This window comes from Rhodnius prolixus, unplaced genomic scaffold (genome assembly GCF_049639745.1).
Source record: "Rhodnius prolixus isolate KJV_2025 unplaced genomic scaffold, Rpr scaffold_14, whole genome shotgun sequence".
NCBI classification, from domain to species: domain Eukaryota; kingdom Metazoa; phylum Arthropoda; class Insecta; order Hemiptera; family Reduviidae; genus Rhodnius; species Rhodnius prolixus.
In genome coordinates, this window is record NW_027411594.1 from 2,249,123 (window position 1) to 2,265,965 (window position 16,843).

A 16,843-nucleotide genomic window follows, 5' to 3' on the forward strand; every position below is an offset into this window, starting at 1 on the left:
TATAAAATATATATATATATATGTATTTGTGTAAAGCACGAGCAACGAAAAGGGGGTATGGGGGAGAGCAGAGAGTAGAATAAAAAAAGGAAGTTGGTAAGATGTTTGTTTGGGCGGTTACTTGGTAGCACACAGGAACTTGAAGCCTGTTGACGAAACACACGAGTGTAGCGGTCTTGAGAGGTGTGGAGATAACCACTTCCTGCACTCTCTACTACTTCCGCTATTCAAGGGAAAAGAAAATATAAACACCATCTTATCTAGGTAGCCTTCAACTTTAGACTTCCACAACATCCGCCAGCTTCCATCTCTTTGGCATATATTTCTTCCTTCATTTCCTTCAATAACCCCTCCACACTCTTGCGTAGAAGAAGAAAAAAAAGAAAAATCTAATTGCAATTTAATATTAAGGAAAGCCTCAGACACCTGCTTACCTTCAAAACATCCTATAATAAGCTCTACATCCTCTTCCGCCTTACTGCAACGTAATATAAGTTTCTATTTTGAAATAATGAATAAAATAGACGATTTCTATATGTGCGAGTGTTTGAATAAGAGAGCTGGTTGTGGGTTCTACTAAGAGCACAAAACCCAACTTTAGCAAAAAGCATATTACAACTTAACTATGTTTATGTGCTTAAATTTTCAAAATAAACCCAAAAGCTTATTCACCGTCTATTCTCTTATCTTCTGTATAAATTATTCATTGCATCAATGTTTGATTCAATGTGGAGATGAAGTAGCAAGAGCTCCTGGCCTTCACAGGAGCTAAATCAACCATCTTACCTACAAAAGAAAATACATGGCTTTAAATAAAAGAAAAAAAAAAAGGCTTTGTAATATTTTATGTAATCAATCACTTCTTTTCCTAAAATCCTTGGAGATTTTCTTTCTTTTTCTTTTAATTTTCTTTTAGGTGATTTACGATATTCAGAATAGAAAGTTAATTTAGCGGACTTTCTAGAAATTCAACTCCGAAATAGTCAGGCTTTCCTTTTTGTGTAAATTTTAGAGAGAAATTTATTTATCCGTAATTTTATCCGAAACCGGTCAGGAATTCAAACAACATGCGTGTTAAAATCGGATACAATCCAATATAATATTCAGCACTGCCAACCTAACCACATTTTCAATTATTTCGTATTTCTTTTCTTGCCAAACAATCGACGTAGGGATTAGATCCAGGGCTTATTCTTATTAACAATTATAATTTGTAGAATATTGTTTTATGCGGTTAGCATATTGGATCCCCACGCGGAGATAACGGGTTCGAATACAGCTGCTGACTTTTAGATTTTCTCTTCCTAGGAGCTTCAAACAGCTTGGTGATAGACAGTGCTGTCTGTAACGAGAGAAGAGGCCAAAAGTGCACTGGAAAAAGGCTCCGAGCGCCAATAAGTTCAGATGATTGCGTGCCTTAAATAATTAAACAACATTTTTTTTTGCATTTATTTATGCTACAATCAGCGCGTTAGCGCTATAAGTAACAGTGTTAACTGAGTAACATTAAATAACAGAAGTATACGAGTGGAGAAGCTACCCAGTGGTACACTCCCAAATATTAGGCTATTAGTCACTCTTTTCACTTGAGAGGAGAACTCGAGGCCACTGTCTCTTAAGGCGTCTTGTCCGGGTTATTAGGAAGAGTTCTAGAAGAAAGATTTTTAGCTAGAGGATTTATATGAGATTGCAGGTTGAAGTGGAGCAACTTGTGTGACAAAAGGAATGTTAAGGTCAGTGTGTATAGTCAGGTTGAAGACATAAAAAGGAGCGTGTACAATAGTTTGAAGTATTTTTGATTGTAGAGATTGAATCCTTTGGAGATTGGAGCGTTTGATTGGAACCCCACAGCTCTATTCCATACGCCCAGATGGGTTTTAAAAAACATAAAACAAATTTGTTCATCGTGTTGGTTCTGTCAGACGGAGAAGGTGGAAACGGCACTGCACGTGTTGTGGTCAGTGTGAGGGGCTTGTCTAGCTAAGGATGTTACTTTTCGGGGGAGGAAAACCAAGACTTGAGAGCTTTACTCAGGAGCCGCTCTCCAGATTAAAGAGTCTGACTAAAAGGACAGGACTGGAGAGTGAGCTCTAGAGAGGGGGAGCCACAATAGATCCAAAGGGGTCGCGGTGGCGTAGGCCTTTAAGGCCGCCCTACAAGAATCTAAACTGTGACCCAAATCCCTAGGATGAAATTTTCCCTTCGAATAATAATAATAAAAATACATTCTAATAGATTAATGTAAAATTTAATATTCTATAATAAAAATTTATTACTATTAAACACTAGTCTAGCTTCTAGCTACAAATTATTCGAGTCTTCCGCTATGGGAATACGTACGTCCGTCTACAGAAACTGTGGCAGTAGTACGATGTGAAGGAATGTGAATGCGCAGGTGACTTTACCATTGGGAACTATAGACTCTGCATGTTTGATGGGATGACATCGTAAATATTATTCATACCCTACTCTGGGCTGTAAGGTCGACATATTCCCTACGCACTTCCGTTTTTACAGCTATAAATCTTCGTTAATGGAGATTTCAAATTTATTGACGTCTGCTCAAACTCTCTCTATCTTTCTCTACATTACCAAAACTTAACTTTCATTTCACTTTGATAAACTAAACTAGAACTAGTTTTTTCCTGTACTAAATAAATGAAACAAATACAAGAGTTTGTAGTTTCGTGAAAAAAATGAACTTAGTCATGTTAAACGTGCGACTTCTTAAACTGACTGTTAACCGCGTAAAATACGCGGAAAATCTGGTTAGGTCCGCAGGGTTATCTCCTTTACTAGCAATAAGAATCAATTTTCTCAAATACTGCATTTCTCTTTTTACCAACTGATGCCATTCTCTCAAAAACAATACTGTAAACAGCCGAGCGGATATAGGCTAGACCCGCAAAGCTAAGATGTATTGCTGGTTTAGTGGCTTCGCACCCCTTAAAACTTTAAAGCAGAGGCGACCAAACTCAATTTAAACAGGGGGCCAATTGTTGCTATAGGCAACATTCACGCGGGCCACATCGCATTTACAAATTTTTTTAAATTTATATTCTGAAGTGGAGGATTCAAGAATATGGATAGAATAATTAAAACACTATATAATTGTATTTATAAAACGAAAATTATTCCTTTTTACCTCGAAACTTGGCCAGCGATTTCCCTCGTACAAGTTTTGCTATATCTGGAGTCAAAGACCTGAGAACTTAAGTATATATTTTGGGAATGCCTACGTCTTTTTTGTCTTTTAAAACCCGAATCATTCTGGAATTCCACTTAGAGTGGCAGACATATCGCTTCCTAACGTAGCCGGAACTGAGTCAGCGTGTTTATACATGTCCGTAGGCTTCGAGGTAAGGCACTGGGCCACCTGTAAGCTCGTCTTTAGTAGCTAAGGGGTTAACGAGGGAGGGAATTGTTGGGTACGGCAATGCCCCGGCTCCCCTGAGCGCTATTTTCTTCATAACAATTCTTTCTATTTCAGAACAAAGTGGGGGCCACAAAAAATTAACCTCGAGAGCCGCCCGTTTGACAACCCTGCTTTAAAGTATATTTACTAGTCGTTTCAATCCTCGACACCTAATTTGGTAGTTCGTAGAAAAGTCTGCCTAATAAAATAGGCGCAAATGAAATGCATTAAAGTAAAGTTATTGCCTATTTTTTCAGGCGGGCTTAACGTCCAGCTACCAATTAGGTGTCGTGGACGGAGGCGACTAGCAAATATACTTTACTGTCAATTTCTTTTATTAGCCATTAAATAAAATCCAAGGCCTAAGACCGGGAATCGAACCCAGTACCACACTACATATCAGCTTTACAGGTCTCGCCTCTAACCGCTCGGCTAACCGTGGCGCCTGCAAATGAAATGCATTATTTGAGAAATATTCTTTTATACCTATTTTGGATTTACCCAGCTGGGGCTAGGAAAATCTAGTGTTCATGAAAAGTGGTAGCATTAGCTCGTCAAGATTTAAGTATAGCGATTTCCGGTGGAGCTCACCGGAGAGGTTGGCCTCACTTGGGTTCGCTGGACCATCTCCAAGATGACCTCACCTCAATGGGTGTTAAGCGATGTGAGAATGAAGGCCAAAGACAAGGATGTCTGGCAGAACCTTGGGGACGAGGCTCGCTGGTCCTTTAGGACTGTTCCGCCATGGATGGATAGATAATTGTAGTGATTTAAGAAAAGTAGGTTATGCTACAGATGTTTTTCTCTGTTTACTTTCATGTTCTGTTTCATACCAGTTATTTAAAATAATTTTCCGGAATTAATTAACTATTTTTTTAGAATCTTTCAAAGGAATCTTATCGCACATAAATTGCCTGGTTCTTTTTCCTTCTCACAATTGAAATTTTCTCTCCCAAATGGAAACTACACAAAGAGGTATACGCAGTAACTTTAATAAGAAAATATTTCCTTAATAGATTTGTTTTTTAAATTGAAAAATCTTATCAACCCAAACAGCTTTCCAAATTTGAAATGTATATTTTAATAAGCGCTGTGAATATGCGGGCGGTAGAAAGAGGAAACTGAGGAAAAGCTCGTGAGGAAAATCTCTCCCCCTCTCCCTCTCACTCAAACACAGATTTCCTTCTGTAGCCCTTGAGCTGCTTTAAAGTTCTTCATCATTTACAGAATCCAATTCACCACCATGCTAGCTTATTTTTCACTAACAACTGAACATTGACTGATGGTCTAATTAGGAAAAAACTAAAGAAATAAAAAAAAAAAAAATGGTACATTTATCTAGGTTTTCATAGTTCAACTTTATTTGCTTTATCTTCATTTCTGTGCGTTACTAGTTAATGAGAGTTACAGTTTTGTGTTAATATTAGTTTCGATTCTTCTAGAAAAGAATTATTTTTCAAACATTAATTGCCACGGAATATTCACGGAGTATCTTTTAATGTGCTTCCTTTGTTAATTTCGGTTTTAACATCATTTAATGCATCTCGTTGCAAGGATAAAGGATTTAGGACACGACAGTTTCCCTCTGGTACACTTTAGGCCATCATTTTTATAACGATATACATCCATTTCTTCCTTGGTCTTCCGTGGCGTCTTCTCTTTCATTCAGAAGTATTTTCGTTAGTCACGACGTTTGTGAATGTTTGGAACACGTACTTCCTCTTATTCCACAGCTTTGACGGAGTATTTCTTTCAACAAATTGTAGCATAGTAAGTTTTTAGATTCCTCTATCTTTAGAAATATCATTAAAACCTTTTTTAACAACTTGAAGTAGACATGGTAGATAATTTGTATAACTTCACGAAGCGTTCATATCATTCGTTTTTTTTTTTAAAAACAATTAATAAAAGTGAGGCCTTTATTGCATCTGGTATTGTGGTACTGGGTTCGATTCCTTGTCTTTAGGCCTTGGATTTTATTTAATGGTTAATAATAGAAAATAGTAAAGGATGTTAGGTGGTTATAGGCTAGACCCGCAATGCTAAGATGTATTGTTGGTTTAGTGGGTTCGATTCCTTGTCTTTAGGCCTTGGATTTTATTTAATGGTTAATAATAGAAATTTATAGTAAAGTATGTTAGGTGGTTATAGGATAGACCCTCAATGCTAAGATGTATTGTTGGTTTAGTGGGTTCGATTGCCGGTCTTTAGGCTTTGGATTTTATTTAATGCTTAATAATAGAAATTTACAGTAAAGTATGTTAGGTAGCCCCATTCCTTATCACTTGGATACATTTTACCTCCTATTTTTTGCTTATAGACTAGACCCGCAATGCTAAGATGTATTGCTGGTTTAGTAGGTTCGATTCCCCCGGTCTTTAGGCCTTGGATTTTATTTAATGGTTAATAATAGAAAATAATAGAAAATAGTAAAGGATGTTAGGTGGTTATAGACTAGACCCGCAATGCTAAGATGTATTGTTGGTTTAGTAAGTTCGATTCCCGGTATAGGTCTTGTATTTTATTTAATGGTAAATAATAGAAATTTACAGTAATGTATGTTAGGTAGTTATAGACTAGACCCGCAATGCTAAGATGTATTGCTGGTTTAGTAGGTTCGATTCCCCCGGTCTTTAGGCCTTGGATTTTATTTAATGGTTAATAATAGAAAATAGTAAAGGATGTTAGGTGGTTATAGACTAGACCCGCAATGCTAAGATGTATTGTTGGTTTAGTAAGTTCGATTCCCGGTATAGGTCTTGTATTTTATTTAATGGTAAATAATAGAAATTTACAGTAATGTATGTTAGGTAGTTATAGACTAGACCCGCAATGCTAAGATGTATTGCTGGTTTAGTAGGTTCGATTCCCCCGGTCTTTAGGCCTTGGATTTTATTTAATGGTTAATAATAGAAAATAGTAAAGGATGTTAGGTGGTTATAGGCTAGACCCGCAATGCTAAGATGTATTGTTGGTTTAGTAAGTTCGATTCCCGGTATAGGTCTTGTATTTTATTTAATGGTAAATAATAGAAATTTACAGTGGTAGTTATAGACTAGACCCGCAATGCTAAGATGTATTGTTGGTTTAGTAGGTTCGATTCCCGGTCTTTAGGCCTTGGATTTTATTTAATGGTTTATAATAGAAATTTATAGTAAAGTGTGTTTGTTAGTCGCCTCCGTCTACGACACCTAATTGGTAGTTGGACGTATAGCTTGCCTGAAAAAATAGGTGATTACTTTACTTTTTTTTTATTGCATCTGGTATTCATCGATCTACGGAAGGTTTTTGGTGAGATCTCTCTTCAGTGAGTAGGAATGTCAAAAGTATTAACTGAAGAGGTGGTACAGTGGAAGATGAAGAATTTCATGATTATTTTTACTGGTATTATCGCCCTTGGTACTCGGAAATAATTGCAGACAAATGAACCTTAGTAAATGAAATATTAGTAATTGCATGTTACTTATATTTGTTGCAGTTCCTCCGGACATTTTGTACGATGAAACATCGACCGATGTCAGTATACAAGAAGGTGAAAACGCTACTCTAGTTTGTAAAGCTGCCGGCCATCCTGAGCCAAGGATTACCTGGCGACGTGAAGATGGTGACCCAATTTTGATAAAAAGAGGCAGAGGTGATATAATTAAAGGTAAGTCAAATGTCAGGTTAAATACAATCTAGCTGAATTAAAAATGATTTTATTGTATTTACTATATTTTATTTTTTTTATTATCCGTTATTGGGGGATAATCTCAGTGGTAAGCGTATTGGATTCTACGCGAAGATACCGCACGAATCTAACTACTCGCCTCCAGATTTTCTCTTCTTAAAGCTAGCTGTGCGGCGATAGAAATTCCAGTCTGTAACGAGAGAACACTGTCCGGAGACCGGTAGTTCACTGGAAAAAGCTAAGAGCGCCTATGACCTCGGATGTTGACTGCCTTAAATTAAATAATAATACTTTATTTTAAAAAAACTACTAAAAAAAGTTGATGCTAAGTATTTGCGGCTCGGAAATATCCATCAGCTGAATATAGACGATATAAAGAAATTACAATAATAATAGCAACAATCATATATGAAAAATAATTCCTATTCTCATGTATTCTTTATTTTTTATTTAGCTTAACAAAAAATAAATGAAATTTAAAAGTAAACCATCACAATCAATAAAACCAAATCTAAATGGAAAATATTGAAAAACGGAAAATAAGAGGTAATAAAATTCAAAACTTCGAAAACAGGTGCAAGTTTAAATATAAATGCACATGTGTATCGTTGTAGCTCCTATGTTTATTGTAACCCTGACCGGTATCGGTCTTTCTTCCATCGTCAGAGGCAGACTAATTAGTCTGATGTAGAGAATTGGCCGTAACTTATTTCTTTCCGTCCCACACTGCACTTGCCTTGCCCAGTATTAATTCATTAATTCAACCGTAAATGCATTAATGTCTTGAATAGCTTTTTATTGGGCATTTTGCAAGAGTGTGGAGGCTATGTTAAGAAAGTACTTTTGGTAGTCAGGTCAAGTTGGCACGTTAGAAACACTTTACTCGTCAACTATGACCTCAAATAATATCCACCTTAGGATTTCAAGAGAGGGGTATACTTCACTTGAGTGGTTTACATATAGCTTATCCAACCAATATTTACTGACAAGTGATTTTCAACCATTATTCATCACCGATCACCAAAGGCTGTCCAGCTTGATGAAATCGAAGAATCTACTCTACTGACATCTCAGTTCCAAGTGATAATGGTTCCAAAATAGATACCCATTTTAAATTTATGTACCCATTTTATCAACATCAAGATACTCAAGAAGATATTCGCCCATTAATTAAATCGGGTGGCAGAAAAAAAGTACCACATCTTAACAGTTAAAAAAATAGCTATAAGAAGAAAAAAAACTTGCGCCTAAGAAGACCCAACAGCTTGAAAAGCCTAAGAAAAAAAATAAACCGATTAAGAGACTGATGGTGCAATGTCTGAAGCCATTTTAGCTGAAAGTGTCGATAGCGTGAGATGTCCAAAGAAGTTGAAGACGATGAACATTCCATGTCCACGTGAAGATGGTGACCCAATTTTGATAAAAAGAGGCAGAGGTGATATAATTAAAGGTAAGCCAAATGTCAGGTTAAATATATCTAGCCGAATTAAAAATGATTTTATTGTATTTACTATATTTTATTTTTTTATTATCCGTTATTGGGGGATAATCTCAGTGGTAAGCGTATTGGATTCTACGCGGAGATACCGCACGAATCTAACAACCATTATCTAAATCTAACCATTTGCCAAATAAAAGCTATGCAAGCAAGATGATACTTAACTTTCTAAACATCCAACAACGAACTGGGCGATCACAAGAGGGCACTGGGACTCCGCTTCCCAAGAAACGCTACCCTATTCCAGATAACTGAAAAGGATGGTGATTTATCACAAAGAAAAACCTTAATTAACATCTACAATTTGTCAAGTTCTAAAAGCCCGCAATTCCCAAGAAAAATTGTGGACGTCGATGGAAGTGAGTACCATTGTCATCATAATGATCAAATATCATAAATTTGGGAGTTGGCCAGCCGAGAAAGATCGAATTTGGCAGCGCAGAAACAAAATTCGGCGGGAATTGCTGCTACCTGTGCAAATAAGTGGATACGAAATCTTGGGTTTTAAAAATGAACAAAATAAGAACTGCTCATCCTTAGAGCTTAGTGACTGATTCTTTAAACTAAGGGGAAGATAGATTATCACCAATTTTAGCCATAACTTTGATATCTGCTTTAAAGATAAGCTCTCGAACTATGGACCAAGTTCATCTTCAGGGCTCTGAAACAAATTTTACTAAAAAATATTGCAATGTATATTAATTTGATTATATCATTTTTTATCATCATTAAATGAATATATATTGGAATCTGTTCATGTAAATATTTTTATTATATGTATTAACAAAACTTATTGTCAGATCTCAAGGTATGTACCAAAGTTAAATATTAAATCTGAACTTTGTTCAACCTCAATGACGTCCTCAAATTGTGTATTTCCGGTTACTACGTAGACTAAAAAATTCAACAATAAAAAAAAACACTAAAAAGTAAAGATAGAGAGATTGAGCTCACATTGTTTTCTGTGTGTAAGCAAAAGAGGTCACCCAATCTAAAACGTGTCATAAGTGATAATTTAACACGTGCGATACATTTGAACAAAGATTACAAATGCAAGAGCATAGAGGGTGCGCCCTGGTCATCACGTTGGTATGAATATTTGAACGCTATAAATAGCAACACGCTCAACTCGCTGAGCTGAAATAATACTAGTAGCAGTAAAAACGTTAAACCTTCATTAAACAAAGATCTTTGTTTGTCTAGTATTATCGCCATTAATGCTCATCGTTGAAGGAAAACGAGATATTGACAGTTTTATTTATATCATGTTATTGGACATTCTAAAAAATATCAGAGCAGCTGATCTGTTCAAAACAAAAACAAAATAATAATAATAATAATTTTTTTTGTATTTTATTTTAAGGTAAGTGCGTTTGTAAACGCGCTAAGGCGTTTACATCCAGATGCGGGAGACGCGGGAATTTTTAGAGAGTGTTAGTCTCTAGTGTCCTTAGTGCGTAAGCCCCACCACCTCGTCAAGGTTGGACACAAAGTGGGGTCAAGGTCGGAAGGGTCAGGGCCAAAAACAGGATGAAAATAAGTATACCGATGGAACCAACCCTAAAAGCTGAAGACAAAGAAAAGACTGTTGAAGAAGAATAGATGAATATATTTAAAGTATTCAGGAAGACGGTTGTTGCTCCTTATTTTTCGCCAGCAGATGAGATGCACTCACTGTCTTGTAAGCTGGAAATAAGTGAGCTTAACACAACGAAGGTTGTAGATGCGAAGCTTCGGATGAACAAGAAGCGCGGGAAAAGACGATGGCGGGAAAGATGAAATTAACCGAGTACGAAGAGAGAATGCCGAGTACGACATTTATCGCTTATTATGATAAAAAAAAATGTATTCGTATAATATTTTATACAAAACTTGTTAGCAAAAGAAAAGCACATAGCTCTGATATTTTTGCTTTTTCATCATATATTTTCCAAGAATGATGTCATCATTAGAAGATTTAGTACCCTAATATATTTTATAGGTCACTGAATAAAATTGGGGAACTCCCATATGATTCTCCAGGACAACACTATTTCAAATTCCAAAATTTAGGAACAAATTTAACCTCCTAATGCTGCATTTTAGAGGGATGCAATGCTGCATTTTTTTTTATAGAAATATTATTAGCATAATGAACACTTTTATTATTTAAGGTGCAGGAACAACTGAGATTGTTGGCGCCACGAGCTTCTTTTACTGCATTTCCGGTCTTCAGACAGTGCTTTCTGGTTATAGATAACACTGTCCATAACTGGACGTACAGTTAGCTGTAAGAAGTAACTAGGAATAGAAAATCTAAGGGCCTACAACTGGATATTCGAACCCGGCAACTCCACGTCACAATCCAGTCTACTTTTCGCTTTACTCTCACGAGACTCGAAGAAGATTCTACAGAACAAACTCCTAACAGTAGAAGTGGACATTAGGCCGATGTTACTCTTCGCCAACTCCGCCTGGCGCCTGATCTATAAATAGTTCAATATAGTTTTAACTCTTTGGTCCATTTCCTTTTTCACACGTTCCAATGTCTTGTATAATAAGCGATTTATTAAGAGAATAAAGGTTAAAAGAAATCAAACTTTCTTGAAAAGACTTCTCTTAAAATGGAATGAATCTTCTTCTTGGATCTGTTGAACTATCGAAGTGGACGATCAATGCCCAAAATCGATCGAAGGGTGAAAAACTAACAACCCCGTGATAAAAAGGTTAGTAAACTATAAGCTCCAGACAAAATAAATAATCAGAGCCTGAAACCATAATGTAGGAAATTAAAGCGCGCTTTAAACAGCATCCAGTTTAGGATCATTTACACAGGACAATTTACAGTCTTTCTAAATTTACTGTTTGTTACCAGTAGGACAAGGTTTAACACACTCACAGTGACCTTAGCAAGGGGCATAGACCAGTTAAGACAGGTAGATTCCACACAGGATATCCTTTATATAGTCTGTGTACAGTGTGAAGGGATTACAGAGAGAACCCCATTAGCTCCAAAAACACTAATGGTTTGAAGGAGAAAGAGGAATGTCCTATAGAGAGGACTACGTATACCTCTTCCTGTTTGGCGAACCTTAAGGGTGCTCTCTATCAAAGGGAAGTTTGTATGTTTATAAGATTAGTAGACCCCCGGATGTACATATAACTATGCTTTACCATTTTCTATCTAAGCTTCATCCTCCAGATAGCATATCTAATTACATGTAGGTCCTATGTTTTGTGGCACCAGCCCTTAATTAGGAGCGTCTAATCGCTATAATTCCGTTTATATATTATCTATACTTCCTTTACAGATGCTAAAAGGAAGCTAGCTATGGAAATTTCAGTTTCAGCTGGAAATCCAAGTCCCAAAATCCGGGAAAAATAGTTTCTTGAAGATGAGGTGAAAACAAAATACTTCATAAACGGGTGGGAGAAGTACAAGAGGTATCGCCTTTATAAGAAACAAATTGAATGAATTACATAAAACACATTTGTTATTTCATCAGTGTTACATGGACGTCTATAAAATTTTGTATTACAATATATCCACGTGGATCGAGCAATTAATATAAATTTACCACAAAACATCGTATATTACAGATTATTGTATTTAATATTTAATTATTTTTTACAAAGTTTTAATTTAATTATTATCTAATTCTCTTCGGCGCTTTCTGTCTGTCTATCTGCGTAAAATAGAACATTGTCTTATTGCAAACACGATATCAATATGCGAGCAGAATGTGACTTCTTTCCGCAAGTTTATTAATATCATAGCGGGAAGTGAAGTCTATATCACTTAGAAGGACTTCCTTGCATTGGGAAACGAGCGGGGACAACTGATTTCCTGTTATGGCCGTTCGAAATTTCCCCATAGTTGAGGGTTTCCTCGCCAAATATTCTTCCTCTCCTATAAACCCTGTCCACAGCATCACTAATCCGTCAATTCATAGCCTGGTCATCTCTTCATCGACTACAGACTTCCAAGTAAGTCTCTCCTCCTTCTACCAATCCAGTTCCCAATCCAAAACCAATTGGGGCAGCCTCTCACAGATAACTTCTATATTTCCAACTTCTGGACATTCATAATCTCTTCAGGGAAATTTTCTCGCAGATCTGTGCCATCAAGTCCATTTCGGTAGCTACCAGTTTTTTCTTGATCTTGCGACCTAACTGACCATGTCACGCACCCATTACAGCGTTATACTCTGTACTAGGGCATCATAAATTATTCTTTTGGTGCTGTTAAATATATTTTTACTCCATAATACTGAATTCAGAATAGCAACAGTCTTCCGACCCTCACCAACCCTTCTTAATACATCGATATGCATTAAGAAAAAAGCCATTTCCTATACGATAATCGCTGGCATGTTATAATAAAGTTGATGTGTTGGTGGCAGGTTGGTTTACTGAACTAAAATAATAATAATAATCAGGTAAAACAGTATTTCAATTAACAATTAGCAATAATAAGGTTATAAAATTTGAGAACCCGCCGTTGTGATTATGTTGTGCAACAAATAAGGGCTTGTAAGGTACACTGTTGTACGTATAATTTCATACAAGGGCATAATTTAGAGAAGTTCCCTTCTCCTCATATATCTGCATGTTACTCTGCGAGACAACTTTAGGGTCTAAACTAAAGGTGTATAAACCTTGTTATCTGATTGGCTGGTAGAACTTCAGCTAATAATCGTTCCTACGCATTTCTCTTTCTCCATAGAAAGTTCTTTCACCTTTATTTTCCTCAGCTTTATCACTTCCATTTCTATTATTACTAAAGCTACTCTCTTGTTTGGCAATAGTTTCTTCTGTATAGTGTTCTGCTGTATTTTTGCAAATGGAGATTACAATTTTATTTCGTATAATGGCGATGTCTTTTTTCTTTCATTTTGTTTACAGGATCGTGTTATTGCTCCTTGCTTGCGTTCAGATCTGCAGTTTTTTTTAAAAGAATGCAACTGGCTGTTAAATCGAGTTGGATTACTTGACAAACTTTTATTCATAATTAGATGTGAAGATAACACGTTAGCTACGATGTAATAGGTCTCTTGGAAGACTTAGAAGACTTGGTTCTGAAATTTTATCTTAGATATTGGCAAGAAGTTAGTCCTTAAAGTAGTTGAATTTTTCTTTCAATTCTATAACAGTGGTTTAAGGGTCAGTTTTTAGTACTAGGTTTCTTGTCTAGGATGCCCTAACTCTCGTTCAAGGCTTTGAGTCAAGCTTTGAAGATGGGCGTCACTGTCTAGGTGAAAAAGACCTGACTCCTAATTTTAAGTACATGCCTTCCATTGTAAAGATTTTAAGGTGGATAGGTAGTTCTTAGGACCAACCTTCTACGCCCTGGCGGTCAAGGCAGCCACTGACTGTCTTGAAACGGTCTTTACCTTGACAAAGCTAGTGTCGATTCCAACTGAATTTGGCGTAGACATGGATGGCTCAGAGAAGAGGAAAAAACTGTCTTCTATATCTAAGTTTGCGATATCAGTATTTTTAGAATTTTGAAACCAAAAAGACGCAACGTCCTAAACCCTTCAAAAAAAAAGAAAGGAGACCTGCCTTCTGCTAGTCCTGCGAAGGATAGCACATTTTACCATTTAACCACTTTTGGCTGCGAAATCTAAGAAACAGATCCACACTGACACTTAGAGGTTTTCTAACAACATCATTCAATAATTTGACTAGTTCTAACGAGCCAGCTTACCGGGAGCTAGGATAAGAGAACTCTTTTCTAAAAGAACAGCTAACAAAGATTCTGTGGAATGCTGCAGGATGTTAACACATCTTCTGCAGGTGTAAGAAGAAGATTTAGAAGCCTATAGATTTATGCATAAGTACGGAGAAACACGGGCATAAGTACGGGAAAAATCATTTGATTCAACTTATTTTATAGTGATTCAAATTTGGATTGATGTGGGATCCAGCCCAAGTAGGGGAGCTCGACATTTTTTTTTTGCCTTTTTTTTTTGGCATTGGCTTTCGCCATACAGCCAGCATCGACTAGGTGCTTATCACTAGAATATTACTCACTCTCCATTCTTACCTACAAATACATTCGCTTCACACATTCATCCCTCTACTATATACAACTATTTACATACAAACTTACAACTAATGGATGGATCAGTACTCTATATTCCTGCCATCCTTATAGCTTAACCGAAATTAAAATCACCGCAATCCTTCTCTAATCATTTTCTTCCATTCATTCTAATCGGCTATAACTTTTAAATACATTCATATTTCTTTGCTAGCTCTGCTACAGATTTAAGCACATAGATGTTGGTGGAGAATATTATGTCTTCGTAGCGAAATGGTGCATCTAAATACCTGTATAAGTCGTCAAACATGCGTTTCCTTTCTAATGTGGACATATCATTATTATAAGTTTGAAATCCTCCTGCTCATTGCAATCTACGCAAAGAGGAGAGGACCTCGACATTTGTTTAAAGGTTATTCTCTTAAGAAGAATTGCCTTTTTTTTTTGGGAGCAAGAGCTTCTGGAGTTAGTGAAATTCTTGTTGACAAGAAAGATTTGTCAACATAGTGGAGTAAAATCTCGGGATATTTTACTAGAATAATCGTTTAGACACAAGGCCAATCTGTATTCTCTGGAACAAAACTAATTTACCAGATTTGAAAGTTTCAAGGTGTATATTATATTGTGTGGTAGAGGGAAGTTGATATATGAGGGAAAGGTTGCGGTGATATGTGTTTAGCCACTTAAACAATGGACTAAGTCACCTGGTAAGGTGTTTGCAGTTGTTATTAGATGGGCAGGATGGGCTTGGGTAAGGAGAGGATGGTGTAAGTAGTAGAGTTCGTGTACAAATTACTGTACTAGTTGACTTGGATGGGACCCAGTGCTTAACCGTACCATAGCTTCCACTTCCTAGAAGGTAACTTAGAGGTTTGGTTAAATAGGTTTGGGTTAGATAGTCGGTTGGGACGACCCGACGGCTCCCAGTATCCAGGTTGTGACCGCAGCCTCCCCAACCCAGACTACCTTTTCCTTCTTGTCTTACTCTCCGTACCTATCCTTTCGTTTACAACAGCCTTGGCTAAACTCCACTGTATCCAGCACTACTAACAAAGCTCTAAATACGGCCTAATCTACTTCTAAGTTAAGTCTGTAGTCCCGCGCGTGGTAATCCTATGTTAGCGCGCAAGATTATCTCCTACCCTATCCTTTAATGCTATTCCAGTATTACAACAAATTATCAGCTATTTAAATTGTATTTGTACAATGTTCTATTTATATAAAGTTTATAAACTCTTTAAGAAAGAAAAAATTGTTAATAAAAATCACTCAAATGGACTTTTTCTCGTTACAATTTATGTAATTTAATAATCTTGAAACTTTAAACAAATATTAGACAAAAAACTTAGCCATTACACACAGCTCAAATAGACCCTCAATGTTGCCTACTGAGACGCTGTAGGTTTATTGTATGGTGCTTCATGTATAAGGCTGGAAACATAGTGGAGCGTCAAAGAGAGCGACTAGCAGCGAGCAAAGAGTCGCATGCACATAGTGACGAGTTTAGACGCCTTTCTCCAGCAGTGTACAAACATATTTAGACATGAACTTGGTAAATTCCATCACTTGTACCAACAACTTCGGGAGCATCCTGGCAAGATTCATTCGTATTTTAGATCATCTATTTCAGTGGTCCCCAAACTTTTTTGACTCATGGACCCCTTTTTATAGTCAAAACTTGCCCATGGACCCCTTTTTATAGTCAAAACTTGCCCATGGACCCCCAAGTGAAAAAGCTACATAAATGCATAGTATAAAAATTACAAATTTAAAAAAACATTTTGTTGAAGAAGTATTTATTGAAATTATAACTTTTGTTTAAAATAAAATTAAAACAAATTAATAATTTGGATGAACGTGATGAGATGTTATGAGTGTATTTATATCCAGCTCAATGTTTGTGAGTAGCTACCGCAAATCCCCACGAGTACTCTTTGGTTCAGGTCTGCATGAAGAGCTAAGTGTTGACAGTGAGTAAGCAAATCTTCATCTCTATTTTACAATTTCGAAAGATTTGGAAACTTAGAACGTTCTCCTCTTCCCAAGTTTTGTATTTACAGAAAATGTTTTGCAACAATCGGAGATATAACGCTTTCAGTTTTGATTAAATTTAATTGGTCACCTTGTTAGTTTCTAATTTCCATAATAATAAAAATGGATCACAGTTTTATTATTTTATATTGAACCATGCGCGGACCCCCTGACGTTGTTCAGGGACCCCCAAATCAATTTTAA

The 16,843-nt window shown here is 36.5% G+C and overlaps 1 protein-coding gene across 2 annotated transcripts in view; it reads left to right on the forward strand.

Moving 5' to 3' along the window:
- LOC141451641 (neurotrimin-like) overlaps nt 1–16,843 on the forward strand; it is a 324,652-nt gene that overhangs the window by 246,987 nt on the left and 60,822 nt on the right. For both annotated transcript variants that reach the window (XM_074123100.1, XM_074123101.1), the window contains exon 4: nt 6,894–7,064. In XM_074123100.1, the coding sequence (XP_073979201.1) occupies nt 6,894–7,064 (171 nt within the window). The remainder of the gene's footprint in view (nt 1–6,893; nt 7,065–16,843) is intronic.